The 18,597-nt window shown below is 48.9% G+C and overlaps 1 protein-coding gene across 3 annotated transcripts in view; it reads left to right on the forward strand.

Annotated features, from left to right (window-relative positions):
• ARHGEF6 (Rac/Cdc42 guanine nucleotide exchange factor (GEF) 6) overlaps positions 1 to 18,597 on the forward strand; it is a 38,614-nt gene that overhangs the window by 6,679 nt on the left and 13,338 nt on the right. For 2 of the 3 annotated variants that reach the window (XM_010572458.1, XM_010572459.1), the window contains exons 3-10: positions 2,753 to 2,837; positions 7,730 to 7,857; positions 8,274 to 8,475; positions 11,128 to 11,198; positions 12,629 to 12,723; positions 14,276 to 14,371; positions 15,247 to 15,369; positions 16,657 to 16,795. In XM_010572458.1, the coding sequence (XP_010570760.1) occupies positions 2,753 to 2,837; positions 7,730 to 7,857; positions 8,274 to 8,475; positions 11,128 to 11,198; positions 12,629 to 12,723; positions 14,276 to 14,371; positions 15,247 to 15,369; positions 16,657 to 16,795 (939 nt within the window). The remainder of the gene's footprint in view (positions 1 to 2,752; positions 2,838 to 7,729; positions 7,858 to 8,273; positions 8,476 to 11,127; positions 11,199 to 12,628; positions 12,724 to 14,275; positions 14,372 to 15,246; positions 15,370 to 16,656; positions 16,796 to 18,597) is intronic. The other variant, XM_010572460.1, reaches the window with a different exon arrangement.

The following is an 18,597-nucleotide window of genomic DNA, read 5'->3' on the forward strand; positions in this document are numbered from 1 at the left end:
GAGCGCCCGAGCCGCCGGCATCGCTGGCGGTCGGAGCGGGCGTGGGACGGTCGGGCCCCAGCCCTCATCCTCGGGTTTGGAGGAAGGGTCGCGGTCGCGCCGAGCTTTGGGGTTTTGCGCCTGGCTTGAGGTTTGCCGGGGTTTTGTCTGACTGCGAGAACAGTTTGGGCGGATAAAAGGGCTCGGGCTGGAAACGCAAGCCGGCTTCCCCTGACTTTGCCGCACCTCCCATGCCGGTACTGGGATTTCGGGTGCTGGTGACTTGCTAGATGCTCCTGGGTTTGATTTTTCGTTCTTCCCGAGAAGCTGGGTGCTCTCCTGGTCGCTGCCCTGCCAGCACCGGCCCCTCCTCACCTTCTCGCTGTCTGGCTGTCTGTCGGACTGGCGGTGCAGCAGTGCAGGGTTTCTCTCTCCCGGTGCAGTGCCTGATGGAGCAGCCGGAGTGTTTCACCAAGGGGAGCTGCAGCCTGTGGTTCTCAAAGTCGGAAAAGCATTTTAATGGAGATCCTCAGATGACAGCCGTAGATTTAAGCAGGGCTTTACTTATATCCACCAGATCTCCCATGAGCTAAGAGTGAAAAAGCCTTTCCCCCCTCTATTTTTCTTCTAGCCTTGCAGCTTGTCTTTTAGTTAGGAGCAGAGTTATGGATGGATTGTGCTGGAGAAAGTAATTTTTTAGCTCATAAATGAGGACTTTTCTGTATGATGAATTTATTCTGGAACAAGCTGCAGAGTGTATTTACATTACAGTAGCTAATCCAGAAGAGTTTTCCACATAGCCGTTGTTCCACAGTAGCTATTCCCGACAATTTCTCCGTGAAGAAAAGTCCTGGAAGTTAATGCTTCCTTTTGTGCTAGAATTTTTTGCATATCCCTCCCGCCACCATTTTCCTCTGGACTTTGTCAGTCTGATGACTCTGAGCTTACAGCACTACTATGTGCATTGAAGGATCAGGGATGTATTTTACTGCTTTAGTCCTTAAAAAAAAAAAAAAAAAAGATGCCATTCATTCAAGGCAGGACTTGTTTTTCTGGACTTACTGAAGTGGAAGAAAAAGGGTATGACTGAGAAAATGACACACCAGAAGGATGCACGCAAACATCCCAGCCTCGCTGTTTACTTTCCTCTCCTGCTTGGCAGGAGGGTGAAGGCACATTACTGTAACGTTGCATCCTCCAGCGGCTGGCAACAGGATCAGTGCACGTCCAGGCTCTCCATTACCATCTCTCTTTCCACGGAGACGCAAACGTCGCTGCTTAGGGCTGGAGGCGATGCTCAGATAGCACTGGCTGCAACTGCGAGGCAGGAAAACTAGTTCACGCAGCAGTTGGCAGAGGGGATGGGGTCCGCGTGGTCCAAAGGAGCAAACCCAAGTGAGCACGGGCGATAGATCAGCTCAGAAACAGCCCAAGGTAGGTGGGGATGTCCCCAAAATGTGCAGGGCGGTAGATGCGATCGGAGATGCGGAGCTACTGGTTTTAATATTTGTAATGACAGCAGGCCGTTCCTCTGAGCGTGGTTTAAATTTCTTTAGGGTAAAGCCTTTCTCCCAGTATTGAGGCTGAGTCAATTTTTAAATATATTCTCAACAAAGAGCAGCCTTTGTACTGCCCGCGTTGGACTTTGTTGCTGCACTGATGTGTCTGTTGAGAGGAAGAGATGCCGCGAGCATCCAGGGCTGCGGAAGAGGCCAGTCCCCTTCCTATTTGAAATATGCCAAGCATACTCGAGGAGCTATATGTGGAAAGCAAAAATGGGCCATATTAAAGGGCAGTACTATCCTGAAAGTAATTAAGGCTCGTGTACTTATTTAGCAGGATACAGTCTTTAGTGCATTGGAAGCGTCTGTAAGTAGATGGTGTCTGCCAGGAGAGCTTTGAAATCATCTTTCCTGTTCATTGGATTTGCAGATCTGTGGTCTCCATCTGCAGGACGTATATTTGGGGATTAGCAGATGATGCCTTGGTGGTACCAATAATGGGGGCTTTTTGTATCACTTCTCTTTGCTTCATTAATGGTAGGACTTGTATGGTCTGTATGAACTTGAGGGCATTTCTCAGGTGTTAGAGGGGATTGCAGTGTTTTGGAAACTCAAATTGCCCCTCATTGTGCTGGTGGTGATTTCTGAAGGGCCTGGGTGTACCAGGTCCAGGTTACCAGTCACGGAAAAAAGCCTTTGCTAACTATGTATATCTGTTTTGCCGTTGAGGCTTAGCAACACAAAATTCTTATTTTTGCACATAAAATAACTGGTTTTGGCTTCTTGTAAAAAAAATGTAAATGTGTTATATATGCTGTATTGCAATAGCAGAAAATTCTGTGTGTTTGTTTCTTCTGCTGCAGAAAATATGTGTGTGTGTGTGTGTGTGTGTGTGGACAGCCTCAATCTCTTCAGCTTTCGATAACAAAAATAGCAGCAAAATCTTTCCTTCCCTCAAGGCAAGCAATAACCTTCTCCGTGGTTTTCAGAGGAGTCCCTGCTCTGCAGACAGCACCGATTTCTTCCTTTCCAAACCCAGTGTTACACTCCAAATGCTGCCGGGTCCCCCTGTCCTTCCCATGCCGTCTGCCACCAGTGCCCCAGGAATCCACTTGCTATAAAGGAAATGGGACTTGTCAGCCCTGAATAAACACCCTTCCCCTGCAGAGACATACGGGCTACTTAATCCTCACTGTCACCCTCTATGTGGGCTGCTCAGACAGCCGGAGTGAGATGTTTTGGGCTCAAGTGACCAAGTTCCTCTTTTGCAGGTGTTTGATCCACATGATTTGTACACCGGAGAACAGTTCTCCAAGGTCCTGAGTACATTAACAGCTGTAAATAAAGCTACCGAAGGTAAGAAAAAAGGGATTTTTTCTGTCATCTTTTCAAATTCTGTCTCGTATGTATGCTGGGGTGGGTTTTTTGTTTTGGTAATTCCTAGTTTAGAGTGATTTCTGGAGGTTGGCAAATTGTGCTGCCAGCACCAATGCCTGATGCTGGACAGTGGGATTGACATTTCATGCTTCTGCCAACTCTGGTTTTAGATGTAGCATTCCAGAGCTGCTGCATGCACTTTGCAGAGCTTGATTATTATTGCTTTACACTAAGGGACCTCGGCTCAGTTTTGACAATATTAAGGGCTCTCAAATTAGGTCATTGTAAAGGAGCCTCAATGTAAATGAGCATGCCCCTCCCAAAATGCAAATATCAGATTTTAAGTACTGCGTTTTAAAGCCGAAGAGAAAAACAGATCCATCTGTGTAATGTCTTTACTGAATGTCAAAACGTACGTTGTTGCCAGATGCTCAGTCAATTGTATTGAAGTTTCCCTCTCTCCTCGCCCTGGGTCAGTGGAATAGGCTCCCAGATATGGGAATCAAGCTGATGGCTTGTCCTGCCTCCGTGGGTGCAGGAGCGGGCTGATGAAGCAAAGCAAATCAGCTCCTCTTGTTTCCATCCCAAATATGTAGGTGTTCCCCACAGGCTGCTTTAAACTGATATTCAGTCTCACAGGCTGTGAAAGGAGAAGTTAAACAGGGATGATGACACCGTAGTGCTCTGGGGAGCGGTGAGAGGACCAGGGTCTATTTTCTGAGGGGATGAGGAGCAGGTCTGCATGGAGCTGGGAAGAGTTTGCAGGGTGGAAAGCATTTATGGCCCCCTGTCATACAAGCAGATTTGCACAGGCAGTCCTGCACACCCACTGAAGTCCAGCACCAGGACAATTCTTCAATTTCCCTGTTGCAGATTACATTTTAGGCAATTAAAAGGAGAAAAATTCAAACCCCAAACCCATAATTTTCCTTTCATGGGAAGGTTTTTCTGTTGGCTTACTGCATTTTGCCTAGATTTGGTTTGTGGTGGTTTTCTCAGTTGTTTCACTTCTCTTTCAGCTGAGTTTTTTGCTTTTGGATTCTCTTCTGCTATTACAGAAGCTGCTTGGGTGTTTAGTGAAACAACCTCATTGCTGGGACTGGACCCTTTCCTCCCTTTTTCCTGTTTTCTGTTCTGTTCTGATGCAAGGTTTTATAAAATCATATATATATAAAATATATACTGTATTTATACATTATATAAACTATTGTATGAATTATCATGTATATATTATATAAACAGCAACATATAATACATATAATATAATAATATATAATGTATAATATATAAAGTGTATAATAATAATAGTATATATACGTACACACACACCTATGTGTGTGTGTATAGTGCTCCTCTGAAGAAATTCAGGTTCTTAGACTGCCTTTCTGCAGCCAGCACTCAGCTCTGCCGCCAGGTCTCTCCCTAGAAGTCAGTGAATGGTAATTCAGCCTCAGGACATCTCCTTACAGCCTTTTATTGCTCCATTAAATGTCAGCACCCAGTGACCCCATGTAGAAAGCTCTTGCGGTTCAATATGATGGGGGATATAAAATGCAGGTTGCCTAGACCAGGAGCAACCTTTGCAGATGCTGTCATTAGGACTGACTTTAGCTTCATTACCCTGAAAGCAAAAAGAGTGAGAAACTTTTCTGCCTCTGTGCTTGCTTGTTCCTTGCTGGACCGAAGGGCTGCGGTGGGGTGTGTGCTGGTGGGGTGGCGAGGCTGCGGTGCCCTTGTCACAGCAGTCCCCTTGTTTACAGCCCCAGCTCTGCTCTTGCAGCCACCGGCGTCCCAGTTCACCCGTGCAGTCACTGGGCGAGACGCGGGATGGGGCTTTGGTGGAGAATAGTTCCTATCACACATTACCGACGGGACTATAGGGAAGCTGGGATCCTCTTGGTTTCATGGCAAACATCTGTTTGAACATATGCTTTCTCTGTTTAAATGTTAAAAAGCGCAATGCCTGCGATATAATTAGCTGCTCAGGCAGAAAAAACCCTTGGGAAAAGTACAGGGTAAAATAAATACGTGTCTTAAAACGTTTGCTTTTTGGTGGCTTGGCCAAGTTCCTGAGAAGCAGGAGCCTGTGTCCTACAAACTGCCACTGCAGATGGTCCGGTTTGTCCGTCTCGCCAGAGGCCAAGGGCTCAGTGGAGCATCAGGACGAGCCTCGTACTGGCTACTGCAGTTCCTGCTGCGGCCAGGGCTCCAGCATGCCTGCGCATCCCAACACCCACAGGGCTGCTGCATCCCGACACCCTTGTCGGAGGCCGAGGGAAGTAGGTGACAGCTAAGGAAACGCCGTGGGAATGTGTTTCTGAGCATCCATTTGAAGTCCAAATCCTTGTGTCTTCATGGATGTCGTTATGCAAGTAACTAGAGGCATTGTTTGTAGTGGATAAACTCGGAGTTCAGCGGCTGTCCATCAAATAACAGCAATACAGAGCTTGATGCTTTTATCTGAAAGAGAGGGCAGGGGAGGAAAACCAGCTGTGCTGGATCAGACGCGGCTCATCTGCCAAAAATAGTGTAGGAATGTGAGCAGAAAACCCAGCTATTTTAACCATAGTTTAAGCAACATATGGCAGCAGTGTTCCATGCTGGACCAGGCATAAAATAGGACGCTGTCATGATGCAATATAAATGATACGCTTCCCTGCCAAACTGTCAAAGTCAGTTTTACATTTGTTTCTAGGTTGCTGCAGATATTTATAAAAGCTTTGGAAGATTGGGAGGGGCAGGGAGAAGCATAAAATCTACAGTAACCGAGTCATTTCCGTGGGACTGTTGCTGATGGCTTGAATAAGCGGAGAAGTCTGGACTCGCGGTTTACGCCCTCCCTTTTTAGAAGGAATCAGGGGAAGAACATCTCACGCTGGCAGCCAGCCACCCCTCCCGGCCTGTGAGTCGCCGGGAGCAGCCGAAACCGCTCCTGCTCAAACATCAGGATGCTTCAGAGAAAAAAACCCACTCTGTGTTTGCAAAGTGGGTTTTCCATGCAGAGAGGTTTTGCTGTTGCTGCAGCCCAGGGAGCTGGGAATTCACCGTGCAGTCGTCAGGCAGTTGTGTAACGAGCAGGGCAAGAGAGAGAACTGACTCACTGGCAGCACACGAGATTTAATGTGAATGTTGTCCATTGCTGGAGCACGGGCCAGGCGGACCGGTGCGTGGGTGCGGTACGGTTGGGGGTTTGTAAGACAGCGGCACCTGGAAGTCGTAGGCACGGACCTGGTCCCCATTGTGCAAGGCGTTGGAGAAAGACAAAGCAAGTCCATTCTCCAGGAGCTCACAGTTTGTGTTGCTCCAGGTCCAATCTAAGGATGAGGTGTTTTCCTATCGAAACAAAAATCCTCTGGGAAGAACAAAAGCCCAGCTGAGTTCCTGTAACTCCCACCAAACTTCCCCTTCGGAATGACTTTTCCATGTTGACATTCAGACTGGAGGAGAATGGGGGAAGAGCAGCCTTAGAGTTTGTGTTTTCTGATTCCTGCGCACACTTGGTGGCTTGATCATGCTCTCCTCGCAGCATTTTCAAAGAAGAACTCCAAACATGCAGGTGACTTGCACACCCAGCAAAGTGACACCTGCAGACCGCAGACTGCTCTTCTCTGTCCTCCTTTTGAGCTCCATAGGCATGCTAGGTCCACACCACTGGTGGAAAACAGCAGCTCTGGGATACAGAAGTGTTCTTAAATCTAAAAAGAAGCTACAAGGCAAATCTTGAAAGTACTTCACAGTTTACTGAAATGATAATGTCTACCGTTGCTTCATTTGAGCACCATGGCACCTAGAAAGGAGGTGATCTGAGTGTTGTCCCATGACGTGGTATGAGATACAGTAGCAGAGAAGTACTGGGAATTAATTACTGGGTGGCTTGAATCCCATGTTTTTCCTCTCTGCAGCATCCAAGCAGGATTCTGGGGCTGAGTGCTGCCAGGTCCTGCAGGAGCCAGGACTGCTCTCGGTGATGAGGCCACTGTCTCAATCTCAGCACAAGAGAGTTGTAACCAGAAAACTTTTTACCCTCTGGCAAGTTTTTTGGTATCAATATAGAAACAAATCACTAATTGTGAAAAACAGATATGTGTCAGAGCAGGAGCGTTGTTTCCAGCATCAGGCACGTGGTGGCAGGAACAAGCCCAGAGACTAGTTTGCAGAACAGTTTGCTTCGAGCATGTGAAGGAGGCAACTCCAAGAGCTGCTGGGATGGTCTGAGGGGTGACACTCCTGTCCTTCCTCAGTACGGTCTGAATCCCCCTCTCACATGGTAATTAATGGCAACGGTCCATGAACAGTAATCAAAATTGTGCCTAGCCTCTTTCAGCTGTATAATGAACCCAGAAGGACTTATCTAAATAGAGGCACGATTGTGTTGACCAGCTGTTCAGCATTCTTCCCCACTCAGCGGGGAAGCCCACGCTGCAGCTGCAGAGGTGACCTAAGAGTGCTCACTTGCAAGCTAAACTTTGAAACACCTTCAACAGTGCTTACTTGAATCCCAGAAACGTTCCCAGTTGGGCAGCATTGGGCTGAGTGTTATTCTATTTTCTAAACAGTTTTAAGGGGGATTTCAAAAACATACTGTGATTGGGTGTGTGGCTGCAGAGCTGGCATAACCTAGGAGTGCCTTGGGATGCAATTCAACTTCTTCCATCATGGAAGGGTTAACCCATCCCAGCAAAACCATCCTCACTGTTGACTGGGAGTACCCACACTGGAGCAGTGCACTTGCTATTCTGCTCTGGTAGATGCTCCTCCAACTGTTGTGCCCTGTTCTTGTTTTCTTTACAGGCTTTACTCTTTGCTTTGCTGTGATGCAGAGAGGTGGTGGACAGTTGGGTAAAACTCAGATGTTGTTTTTGCCTCACCAGATCAGCCGTCAAAAGGGCCATGTTCACATCTATCGTCTCTTAGCTCTGCGGCTGGAGGTCCCCACACTGACTCCAACGGCACAGCTTCACAGTCAGCGAGGGTGCTAAGGAGGCAGTCCAAGCCTGTGGTATCCTTTATTTAACATCCCATCAAGGGTTTGGTGGCTGTGGGGGTAGAGGGCTATGAGTGGTACCCGTGGGTCCAGCACACCAGAAGGGCTTGTTCTCCCCCGATCCCCATCACAGCTTTGCTGCCCCGGCTGGAGAGAGTCTCGTGGCTTCTCCAAACTGCGGTACTCCTCTCTGTGACATGAGAAGAACGATTCTCATCTGCCATCCATTGCACTGTAAAACTAAATTAATGCTTGGGAGGGACCTTGTGGTCCTCTGGCAGGAGTGCTTACACAAAAGCAAGACATTATTGCTGTTATAAAGAGCAATACTGAAAAAACAGCTGTCACAACAAAGAAGAACAATAGCTTGTCCTAGCGGCTTCTGCTTTTTTGGACTATTTACTGATGGTTTTCCATGTTTCTTTCCTTAGGAGATGACCGAGAATGGCAGTCATCAGCTGGTGGTAAAGGCCAGGTTCAATTTTAAGCAGACCAATGAGGATGAACTCTCCGTTAACAAAGGAGACATTATTTATGTCACCCGGGTTGAAGAAGGGGGCTGGTGGGAAGGGACCTTGAATGGAAAAACAGGCTGGTTCCCAAGCAACTACGTCAGAGAAATCAAATCCACCGGTAAGCAAATTGCTTTCAAGGGCTGATTGAATGACAGCAGTATAATGCAGCGTAGATCCTTGTGCCTTTGGGAAATTGCTGCTATTTATTAAGGAGCGTGTGTGTCCTTAAAGCAGCAGGGCTAATTGAAGGATGAAGGAGGCCAGAAGGGGAAAGCCTAGTCTTTCGCATGAGTTGTTTGAGAGCTGCTTCGCCCTCTTCCCGAGCGCATCGTGCCTTTCTATTGCTCCCCCAAGTCCCAGCAGTGCGGGAGCGGGGATGTTGCTGGAGGATGAGCCTGGAGATGGCTTCGTGGGTCCCCTTTGTCATGTAGAGCTGCCAGGTCCTTCCAGTGTCTGAGCACAGAATTAGCTTTTTGTTAGAGACCTCGGTCAGGCAATATATTTGCGTTTGATCCTGCCATTTCTGGCAGTGGTGGAATGGATGCTCACGGTCGCAGTGAGGAAACCAACAAAAACTATATGGCCACAGGGAACAGTCCCCCGGTTTTGTCCATAGTGATGGTTGGTTTCATATAGTACATTTTCCCCCAGATGCATCTTCTGCTGCGATATTGAGAAAGGAAGAGGGAGGGGATGATCCATCTGATGACATCTGCCTTTACTGGGCTTTGTCTTGAGTGTCCTTAACAATTTCTGCGATGTGATTTTAACCAGATGTGGGGTGGTGATGACATGAAGCATGCCCCTGGCTAACTGCCCTGTAGTGTTACATATCCATTCAAGCAGCTCATCCCATTCTGCTTCTGAGGCCATTGTGTGACAGTAAACTTGTTTTTTTTTCAAAATTCAACTTTAATTCCTTAATGTGCCTTGAGGGCTTACCCTAGACAGAGACCTATTGTGTGCTCGGTGCTGGTTTTATGGCTCAGGATCAGCCCTGGCCTCAAACACTGGGAGACATCAGCAGTGGTCTGCAAAGTGGCTGCAAAATGTACAGCCCCTGTTAGACATCCTTGCTCCCACACTTGCAAGCAAAAAAGCAAAGGAGAGAAGAATAAATTTAATGAGTGAGTGCTCAGAATTAGGCCAGTTTTTGTTTAAATCTAAATGAAAAAATCGTTGTTAGGATATCTCATCTCCCACTGTTTCCCTCTGGGAAATGATGTCTGAGCTGGAGCAGGACGTTGCAGCAGAGACTGAAGGCTTGTCTGGCACAACCCAGGAATCGCTAATTGAGTCAGTGAGTGGAGAAGAGAAATGTTTTTAAAGAAAGGAGAGCAAACTTCAGTCCTATGGGGAAAATCAGATGGGAGCTGCATGAAATAACGGCACCTCATTGAAGCGAAGGACAAGTCTACCATTGATCCTGATGTAGGAGCCCATCAGATTTTTTTATCTGCAGAGCTTTTCCCTCCAGATCCTCCCTCCAGCACCCATTTCGTATGGGAGGAGGGTTCATTCCCCACATCTCTGCTTGCTCGGGACGTGTGGTCGTACTGTAAATGAAGGATGCAGGAACCATCAGCTAACCCTCTCCTGCCCCAGGACCGCTGCCTGGGGACTGTAGCGTGGGGGGAGCCCTCGCTGCAAGCCAGCGGGAGCTGCTTTCCTCGCCTCCAAAGTGTGAGACGTGTCACTCTAAATGGAGTTATTTGTTTTTCAGCAGTGTCTGTACCTCCACTGTGTCCTAAGCATGCCCTTTGGGTAGAAATAACTAGCAGCATGGAGCAAAGCTCCTCCGAGTCTTCAAGTGAGGCACAGAGCTCCCAGCTGGAAGTGACAGGAAACTCTGCAAGGGCAATAATTAGACAATACATCAAGCTGCGGTTTCCAGGGGCTAAATTTATCAATTTCAAGCTTCTCCCCTGCTATCCGTGTGAAAGTAATTGCCTTCTGTGAGCGATTGCAGGGAGAAAGGAGAGACTGGCTGCTCCGCACGGTACAGAGGCATTTTGGTACGAGGCGTGCAGCGTGGTCAGGGCCGGCGGTGCAGCCTTGTGCTGCTGACCTGTCTCAGTCCGGAGGGGTAACAGGGCCACTGCGGTGCCGGGAGAGCTGGCAAAGCTGTGCTGCTGGCAGGGAACGGGCTTCTCTAGGGAAGGAAAATGGAGCAGGGACTTGTGGACGTGTGTGTGCGTGCACGTGCGTAGCATGCTGGAGGCATCTGCAGGGATTTAGCAGATGCACAAGATGAGAATTGACTTCCAGGTTTGTGGGAGCTTTTTGTTCAAATCTACCTTTATTCAGAGAAGGCTTTTGCATCACAAATGACTGCGGGGATCAGGGTTCAGCATATCGATTGGCATTGGCTTCAAGTGCCTTGTGAATCACCTGGAACAAAACGCTGTATCCAGCATTTCTGATAGACACGCAGTTTTAAAACCCAAATTTTGTGGGCCGGGTGAAGCCACACTGTAGTTCCAAACAGTGCCAGACACTGGGCTGCTGCCAGAGATTTCAGAGCAAACCTGTAAGTTAGTTGGCAGACGCTGCGCAGTGCTTCTGGTGCAACTTGCTCGGCTGCCTTCAGTGTCATGCACGCCTTTGGTTTGCTCCTAGTTTTTCTGAAGCAGGCAAACACACCCTGCAATTGAAGTTTTGTGTTCGCAGGGGTGAAGTTAGGTTTGCTGAACATTATGCGGCAGTGACTTTTCCTGCTGGAATAATGAGAGCTGTGCACTGTGATTTATTGATGTATTTTTTTGTACAGATAAACCACTCTCTCCCAAAGCATTAAAAGGACTCGAAAGCACTCAGCTGACAAAGAATTATTACCCTGTGGTAAGTTTTAAAGTGCTGATCATACATTTTAATAATTAGCATATTATTAATCTTCTGAACTGGCTCCTTCCCTTAGAAATCATTGAAGCAATTTGTAACAATTGGGGATGTGACTCTGTATTTAAATGCAGCTGTTGCCATTTCCTTGATTCAAGGCTGTCGAGACAATAAACCACAAATGGAAGTTGCTGCAAGATGTCAAAAGGAGAGACTCAAAGTAGGCGACTGAGATGATAAAGCAGAGGTGGCAGCTTTGAGATCAGTGTTGGGGAATAAGGCACGATGTCTTTGGTCCAGTCCTTGCCATTGACTGTGGGCTATCTCCCTTTGATAAAAATGGGGAGATAATGTCATGGCATGAAGCAAGCCAAATTAGAGCTCTGACCCATGATCTTTTTCTTGGGTTTGGCTGGAGGTGTTACAGTCCGAGCTGTCTGCCCTGTGCCTCTGCCAGCAGCTGCAGACCTCAGGGAAGGGGCAGCTGCCACGGCTCACAACTTGGCTTGTTAACTGGGCTTGGCTTTGGAGCAGGTCAGCATGCCGGGCTATGAACTGTGGCTGCAGAAGGGGTGGAGAAACGTCACCTTCTCTACCATCTTGCTACCGGAGCGGTGAGGTCTAGAAAAGGGGGGCAGGTACCTTCCCGCTGTGTCCAGGCTAGAGCGAACCCCGCGGTGTAAGAGAGTTAAAATGCCTGCATGTGAACGTCCCTGGCTCTTGGTGCCAGAGGTGAAACGTGCTCATCAGCATGACTAAATATATTTCAAGCAAAGCAAAGCAGAAACAATATGTCCAGAGAGCTGGGAACCACCTCCACTGTCTCCAAAGCTCATCCACGCTGAGAAACCTGAGTGCTAACTGGGAGCGTGCAGGCAGTGGGTTTGCCTACCCTGCTGCCGGAGTCAAATTGGCTGCTGAGATAGATTAGCAGGACCAAACCCAACTTGGCACGTCCTTGAAGTGGCAAGTGAGCTGTGACCTGGCTTGAGCTGCTGCGGGAGCCGTCCTTGGTCGGGCCACTGTTGCGTTTAAATTATTGCCTGCCTTCGTGCAAACGGTGCTCCCAGGATGCATGCACAAATCATTTGTTTGCATACCTTGGCAGCCAGTTATGCATGCAGGGTTAGGCATGAGCCTCTCAGGGGTCAAATACTAAACTCTGGTCTGAACTGACATTGTCTTCATGCTTTGCCAGAGAAGAAGGAGCAGCCCTTAACACCTGCTTTCCAGGCCTCCCCCAGTTTGCAAAGTAAAATCCCAAATTTGGACCCCCCAGGGCTTTCCTGAGTGTTCTGGGTTCTGCATTAACGAATGTAATTTATGGACTTAAAATACACTTCCATGCTTTTCCACACTTGGAAGCTGATCTCATGTTCCTTTGACTAGTTGCTAGTACAAAGATCTACTCAGTGCTCTGTCTCTCACCCTAGGTGTTGCAAAATATTCTGGAAACAGAACGAGATTATGCGAAGGAACTACAGTCACTTCTGGGAACTTACTTAAGACCCCTCCAGTCTTACGATAAGTAAGATATAAGGGCATCTGAGGTGGAGAGAACCCTGTAAAATCGACCACAGTTCATTACTTCCCTGCTTTTGAATGTTTAGGGACTGTTACTGCTCTTCTTGTAAAGCCTCACAGCTTCTCTGTGAACCAGAATAAAAGCGCACGTTGTACAGGTTTCTGCTCTTTCCTATTCCTCAGTGATCGTGCAGGCATTGGGCTGTGTTAGAGATGGGCATTTCCATCTGGTAGAGGGCTGGCTGTTACATCCCATCTGCAAGCTCGTGTGTGGCTGTCCCAGCATGCGTGTTTCCTGGCGGTATGCCTTGCATGGCTTCTCCCCTTGTAATTTGCCTTGTTGTGACTTCTCAGCCCCAAGTGGCATCTCCTAGTCATCTCCTCATTTCGTGCGTGATGACACATATTCTTTGCGGTTAGATTGCCTCTCGCTAAATCCAAACTGCTGCTGAGCAAGAAGTGACTCCCCTGTCTCCCCGTCTGCACAGCCATCGGCATTAAGTACCTCCGTGCTCGGGAAGAGCATGCTGCCATACCTTACAGCCTGAGCAATCCCAGGGCAACTGGGGGACTTTGTCAGGGCTTACCGGCAGAAATAAGCCAATGCATTTTCCATCCATGCTGGTGCAGAGGCAGCACACACCGTCCTGTCCTTTCACAGGCAGCGCAGTGGTGCCTATCTGCAGGTTCCTATTGATAGTTTCACCCTGCATAAAAGACCCAGCGCAGTTAACTTCACCTCCTGCTTATTGCTTCAGCTTTATAGTCGTCTTTTCCAAACGGTGCCATCTCGGTGACTCTGTCCATGCAGCTGCCTTTGGGGCCGGGGTCCCTCCGGCTGAGCATGCTGCGGGAGGACTGGGCAGCCCTGGGGCATCAGGGGCGGAGGGCAGATATTTAGACTTTGGCCAGTCCAGAGAGATAGGACAGTGGTGTCTTAAGGCTTTTGTGTTTAAATCTCCCTTCCCTTCCCCAAATCTTCATGTGGGATATATTCAGCTGTGAAAATTTCTCATGCTCTCAGCCTTGTAGGTGACAAATGGCTTAAATGAGGGTGGTACGAGTGACTCTGAGGTTGGCTCTGAGGATGACAGAAGCAGACATGTTAGCTTTGGCTAGGAAAAATCCAACCTCACTTAAGGAATAAAGGAACATCTACCTGAGGGGCCTCTTTGTAGGACCCTCCTCACGTAGGAAAACCCGCAGCATAAATCCCTGAAGACAAAGCTGTCTCTGTGTCTGTGCACACACCTCCCTCCCCACCCCTGGCTGAAATCCCATCTGTCCGTGTCTATTAGACAGCTAAACATCTGAGAAGATTAATGTGATTAAGTGATTAAAATCCAATTAAGATAATCCTTGACAGCAGACATCTTCTCTGGGAGGCTGTGGTCTGTAGCTCACAAGTCATGGATTTTGTGTTTTCCCATGTCCGATGATGTATCTGGGGAAAGGCAAATTCTTGGGTCTTTTTGGAAGGACCGCTTACAAAGACCATGGGGGTGCTCCTGAGAGCAACGTCTCTTTGATGCTAATTGGCGATTTGACTCTTTTAGGCTCAGCGCTGTGGACATCGCATCATTGCTGGGAAATGTGGAAGAAATCTCTGCATTTCAGCAAACACTGAACCAAGCCTTGGAAGAAGTTGCAAAGTAAGCTTGTGCCATAGCATTGAGGTTGTTAAGCTATTAAACTGCAGCTAAAAACAATGGAAAGACACTTTCATTAATGTTCATCCTGGCTGCTGTCTTAGAGTTGTTAAATATAGAAGAAAATAACAGGATTGAAGAAAGGCAGCAGGTAGTGCTTTGGCAGGAGGGAAGGTAGAAGAAACTCCGGCATTTCTACTGTTAAGGCATCTGCTGAATGAGAGTGTCACTAGAGCTGATATGAAAGTGTACCTGGACCAAAGATGCAGACACATGCAGGGTGAGAGATCTGGCAGGCATGAAGGTGGGGATTGCCAGAGAGCAAAGAGCAAATTATCAGAGGTGATAGTTTCCCACGGGCAGGCTGGCAGACATGTTCAGCCTTAGCCTGGCCTCTCCTTTGGAAGGGCTTAAAAGAGATGGGGAAAAGACTGAATATTGGAAATACATTCGGGCTGTGGCTTCTCTTTTTCTCTCCATCTCCTCTCTCATGTTCATGAGTAGCACAGACAGTGGGACCACTCCTGCATTGCGCCCAGTTCTTTCCAGCACATCTTCCATCAGCTGCAGTGGGCTACAGCATCCCACCTGCAGCTCTGCTGTGCGAGAGGACAGTGTAGGTCACACCTTGTCCCAGGCTAATAACGGGTTGTGATACTCACTGTCCGCACCACAGAAACCCAGACACATCTGAGGATGTCCTTCCTCCTCCTCCCCAAGTGGCAGGCATGGGTATATTGCTCAGTGCTGCAGTTACGTGGTGACCTGGAAATGTCCCCGTGCAGCCGGTGGTTCCTGGGCAGATACCTGCGAGTGCCGTAGCTGCAGGGTGCAGATCAAGAGGCTTAACGTTGTGGCTGGTGTGTTGGCATCCATAGGCTCCCTGAGAACCAGCAGCGTGTGGGAGGCTGTTTCATGAACCTGATGCCCCAGTTCCGCTCCCTGTACCTGACGTACTGTGCTAACCACCCATCTGCAGTCAACGTCCTCACGCAACACAGGTGAGTGATGAAGGAGGAGATTCAGACCGAAATCCCTCCTTTAAAAAGTTGCTTTTATTATTAATACTTGGCCTTGCACGGATTTTGACCTGTATTTTGACAATAGGGCAAGGGGATAATGTGGGATCCTGCTGCTGGGGAAACTGCTGGGGCTTTGGACTCTTCAACATAGCCTTGGAGCTCCAGCATGGACAAAACTCATGCTGCTTGTGTTCAGAGCTGGTTTCACAGGTCCTGTCTCACAGGACTCTCTTACCTTGGGTAAAACAGAGACAACTTCAGCCCTTTCAGTAACATCTCCTGTGATTGTTACTCGCTAAGGGACCCAGATGCTGTTTCAGACCCACTGCTGAAGTGCTCACACACTTGCAGATGGGCGTATGTCCCCCTGTGGCACTACGGTGTGGGGCACATTGTTGCAAAAGGAGGGTGGTCATCAGGTCACCCAGAATTACCCAGTTTAATAGTTGAGCTTCTATTCAACCAAATGGCTGATTTGCAGGGTTGTTGGTAGATTGCAGTAATAACATCTTCCTTCAACATGTCCCACTTGAGTAGACACTTGAATTTGTGGAATGTCATGCTAAAGAGCATCCCAAGCAAAAAGGCTACAACTATGACATCCCTAATGCAGTTTAGCTGTCCTCTGTGCAGTGATGGGAAAGCCAGGACCCTGGCCATACTGTTAAAGTCTTCCCATTCTGTAATGGGAACTCACAATATATTTACTTACCTGCTGAAATCCAGCTGTAACTCAGCCTAGCGAAAGGCTTGGCTCCTGTAAATGACTCATTCACGTAGTTCCTCAGTCTGACCCCTTTTCTTAAATCAATCAAAGAATCAGCTTTGGCAAATGTGCTGACACACACAAGCCATGTTTTCCAGAGCGATGTACGCGCTGGCACCTGCGTCACGGCTCCCAACAGGGTCCCAGCACGTTGCTGTGGCATCCTGCAGCACACGCTATCCACCAGACGCCTGGCCCTGTGCCTGGGGACCAGCTGCCAGCACCGATATACCCCAGAGGCTGTGCACACCAACACCTCCCACCACACAGCATCCTCCCCTGCGTCCCTGGGGAGCAGGGTCTTGCTTGGCTGGAAGCTTGCAGCTCCCTGCCTGCCCCGCTGGGTTTGCCACAGGAGGTGCTCGGAGGGGAGGCTGGGCTGCCTTTAAAAAGGCACAGCTCGGAGCAAGAGCTCCGGCCATCAGGAGAGCGTGGGAGGCAGCAAAACACAGCCCTCAGTGGTGGTGAGCCCTCCTTCTTGTTGTTCTCTCTATTTATAGTGATGAGCTGGAGAAGTTCATGGAGAGCCAGGGTGCGGCCAACCCAGGCATTCTCATCTTAACCACGAGCCTCAGCAAACCCTTCCTGAGGCTGGATAAATATGTGACACTGCTGCAGGAGTTGGAGCGGCACATGGAGGTAGGTGGGATGTGGGGCTGCCGGGCAGGCTGCACCCCTTGATGCTGCAAGAGCTGCCCCCCGAGCTGCAAGAGGCACCTCTGCCCGTTGGTATTTGAGCACCACATTGCTAAAAGTACTTACCACCCCTCCAAGGAAGGTGTCCCACCTCCATGGGATGTTATCTACCTGTCAGGTTAAAAGCGGGAAAGTGGTGGAGGAGTTTGGGGGATGTTGTGGGAAGTCATTGCCTGCTCTTCATCCCAGCCCTTCCTCAAAGAGGGGCCATTTCCAGCACAAGTAAAAGCAGAGTTCAGGGTCAGGCTACAGCTGGTATTTATTGGCACAGCGGGTAATAAATCAGTGTTTTTATTATCATTTTATGAGATTCCCATGCCTGGCCACTGGCTCCTGCAGCTCGCAGGCACATCCCCACCCCTCGCCCGAGGTTTTTGCTCTGGGGGGGAGGCAGAGCCGCACAGGCAGACAGAAATCTGGCAGCTGGTGCAGACACGGGGGTGGAGGAGCGAGTGCCTGGGAGCAGGGAGAGCAGTGAAGGGGGACAGAGACTTCCTCGGCGAGTGGCAGATCTGCTTTAGGACATTTCTCCCCCCCCCCCGGGAACTGTAGAGATCTCTGCCGCTGGAGCTCTGCTACTTGCCTGCTGGTGCACTCCAGCTGCAGGGCTGCAAACCTCAGGGGATGCAAGGAGGTGAAGAAAACAGAAGTAACAGTCTATTTTTAACTGGGCTTGCTTTTTCCCTCTTCCAGTATTAATTACTAGTTAATTACTCAGCACACTTAGCCATGATCATTCGAATCCACATCCCAGTCAGAGGATTAAAACCTCTGCACTTGAGCCAGGGGTTTTTCTGCATAGGAGAAAGCATAAGAGCTGGCACTGTAGGCACACTACGGACCTGACCTGTCCCGCTCTCACCTGGCTTAGCTGAGCTGCAGGGACTGAGCTGAGCTTGGCTGCAGCCACCACGCCGGTACAGAGACAGCGTGCTCTTTGCAGGATGCTCTGCGGGGATCGGCAGTGTATTCAGGGACACACACATCACCTATTTCTCTTAGTTTCTAAGCTGAGTGTGGGGGTTTTGTTGCATGAATCAGTGGGGTTGAGGTTTAAGCTGTGATGCCGTGGGAGGAGTATGGATGTATGCAATATAGATGTAGGCAGTGTGGATGTATACCATAGCATTCCCTGCACTGCTGTGCAGCTGGAGATGGGGCCGGTATGTTCAGGGCAGCCCTTATCCTGGCTTCAGAGGTGAGCAATCCCAGGCAGCCTCTGACAGCCGCAGGGACAGCTCAGTCACAACCTAGACACCTTATGATTTGCTTGGCGTGAGGACTGGATGGTGAGGAGCTTATGATGTAGGGCCCTAGATACAGGAGAAGGTGCTAGGAGAGTACTAGCATGCAGCTACGGTCAAAGATAAAGGGCAGCATACTGCTTTCCCCTACCTGGCCAAAAGCTTTCCGCTCAGATGTGCCCCCCCTTAAACCCAGAGGTGAAGCTCCCATAGATGCCCATGGAAACGGCACCGTTGATGGGGCAATGGCTGGAATGCCTTGCATGCCCATGGAAGTTTCCTTCCTGAAGGTGAAACCAGAAATTCACCCTGCACCTCTGCCTCTTTTGACTGATTTTCTTTGCAAGCCGAGTTTGTTCTAAGTAAAATTGTATCTGCTCTTGCTCTGGCTGCTTTACACTCATTAAACTGGTATCAAGGAATTGCATAGCTGCTTTACACCATGTCACGTTGAACTGGGTGGTGGGGAAGGTCCCTGGGGGATTTTGGCCCTCTCCGGCA

Source organism: Haliaeetus leucocephalus, unplaced genomic scaffold (assembly GCF_000737465.1).
Source record: "Haliaeetus leucocephalus isolate CR32 unplaced genomic scaffold, Haliaeetus_leucocephalus-4.0 Scaffold340, whole genome shotgun sequence".
NCBI classification, from domain to species: Eukaryota; Metazoa; Chordata; class Aves; order Accipitriformes; family Accipitridae; genus Haliaeetus; species Haliaeetus leucocephalus.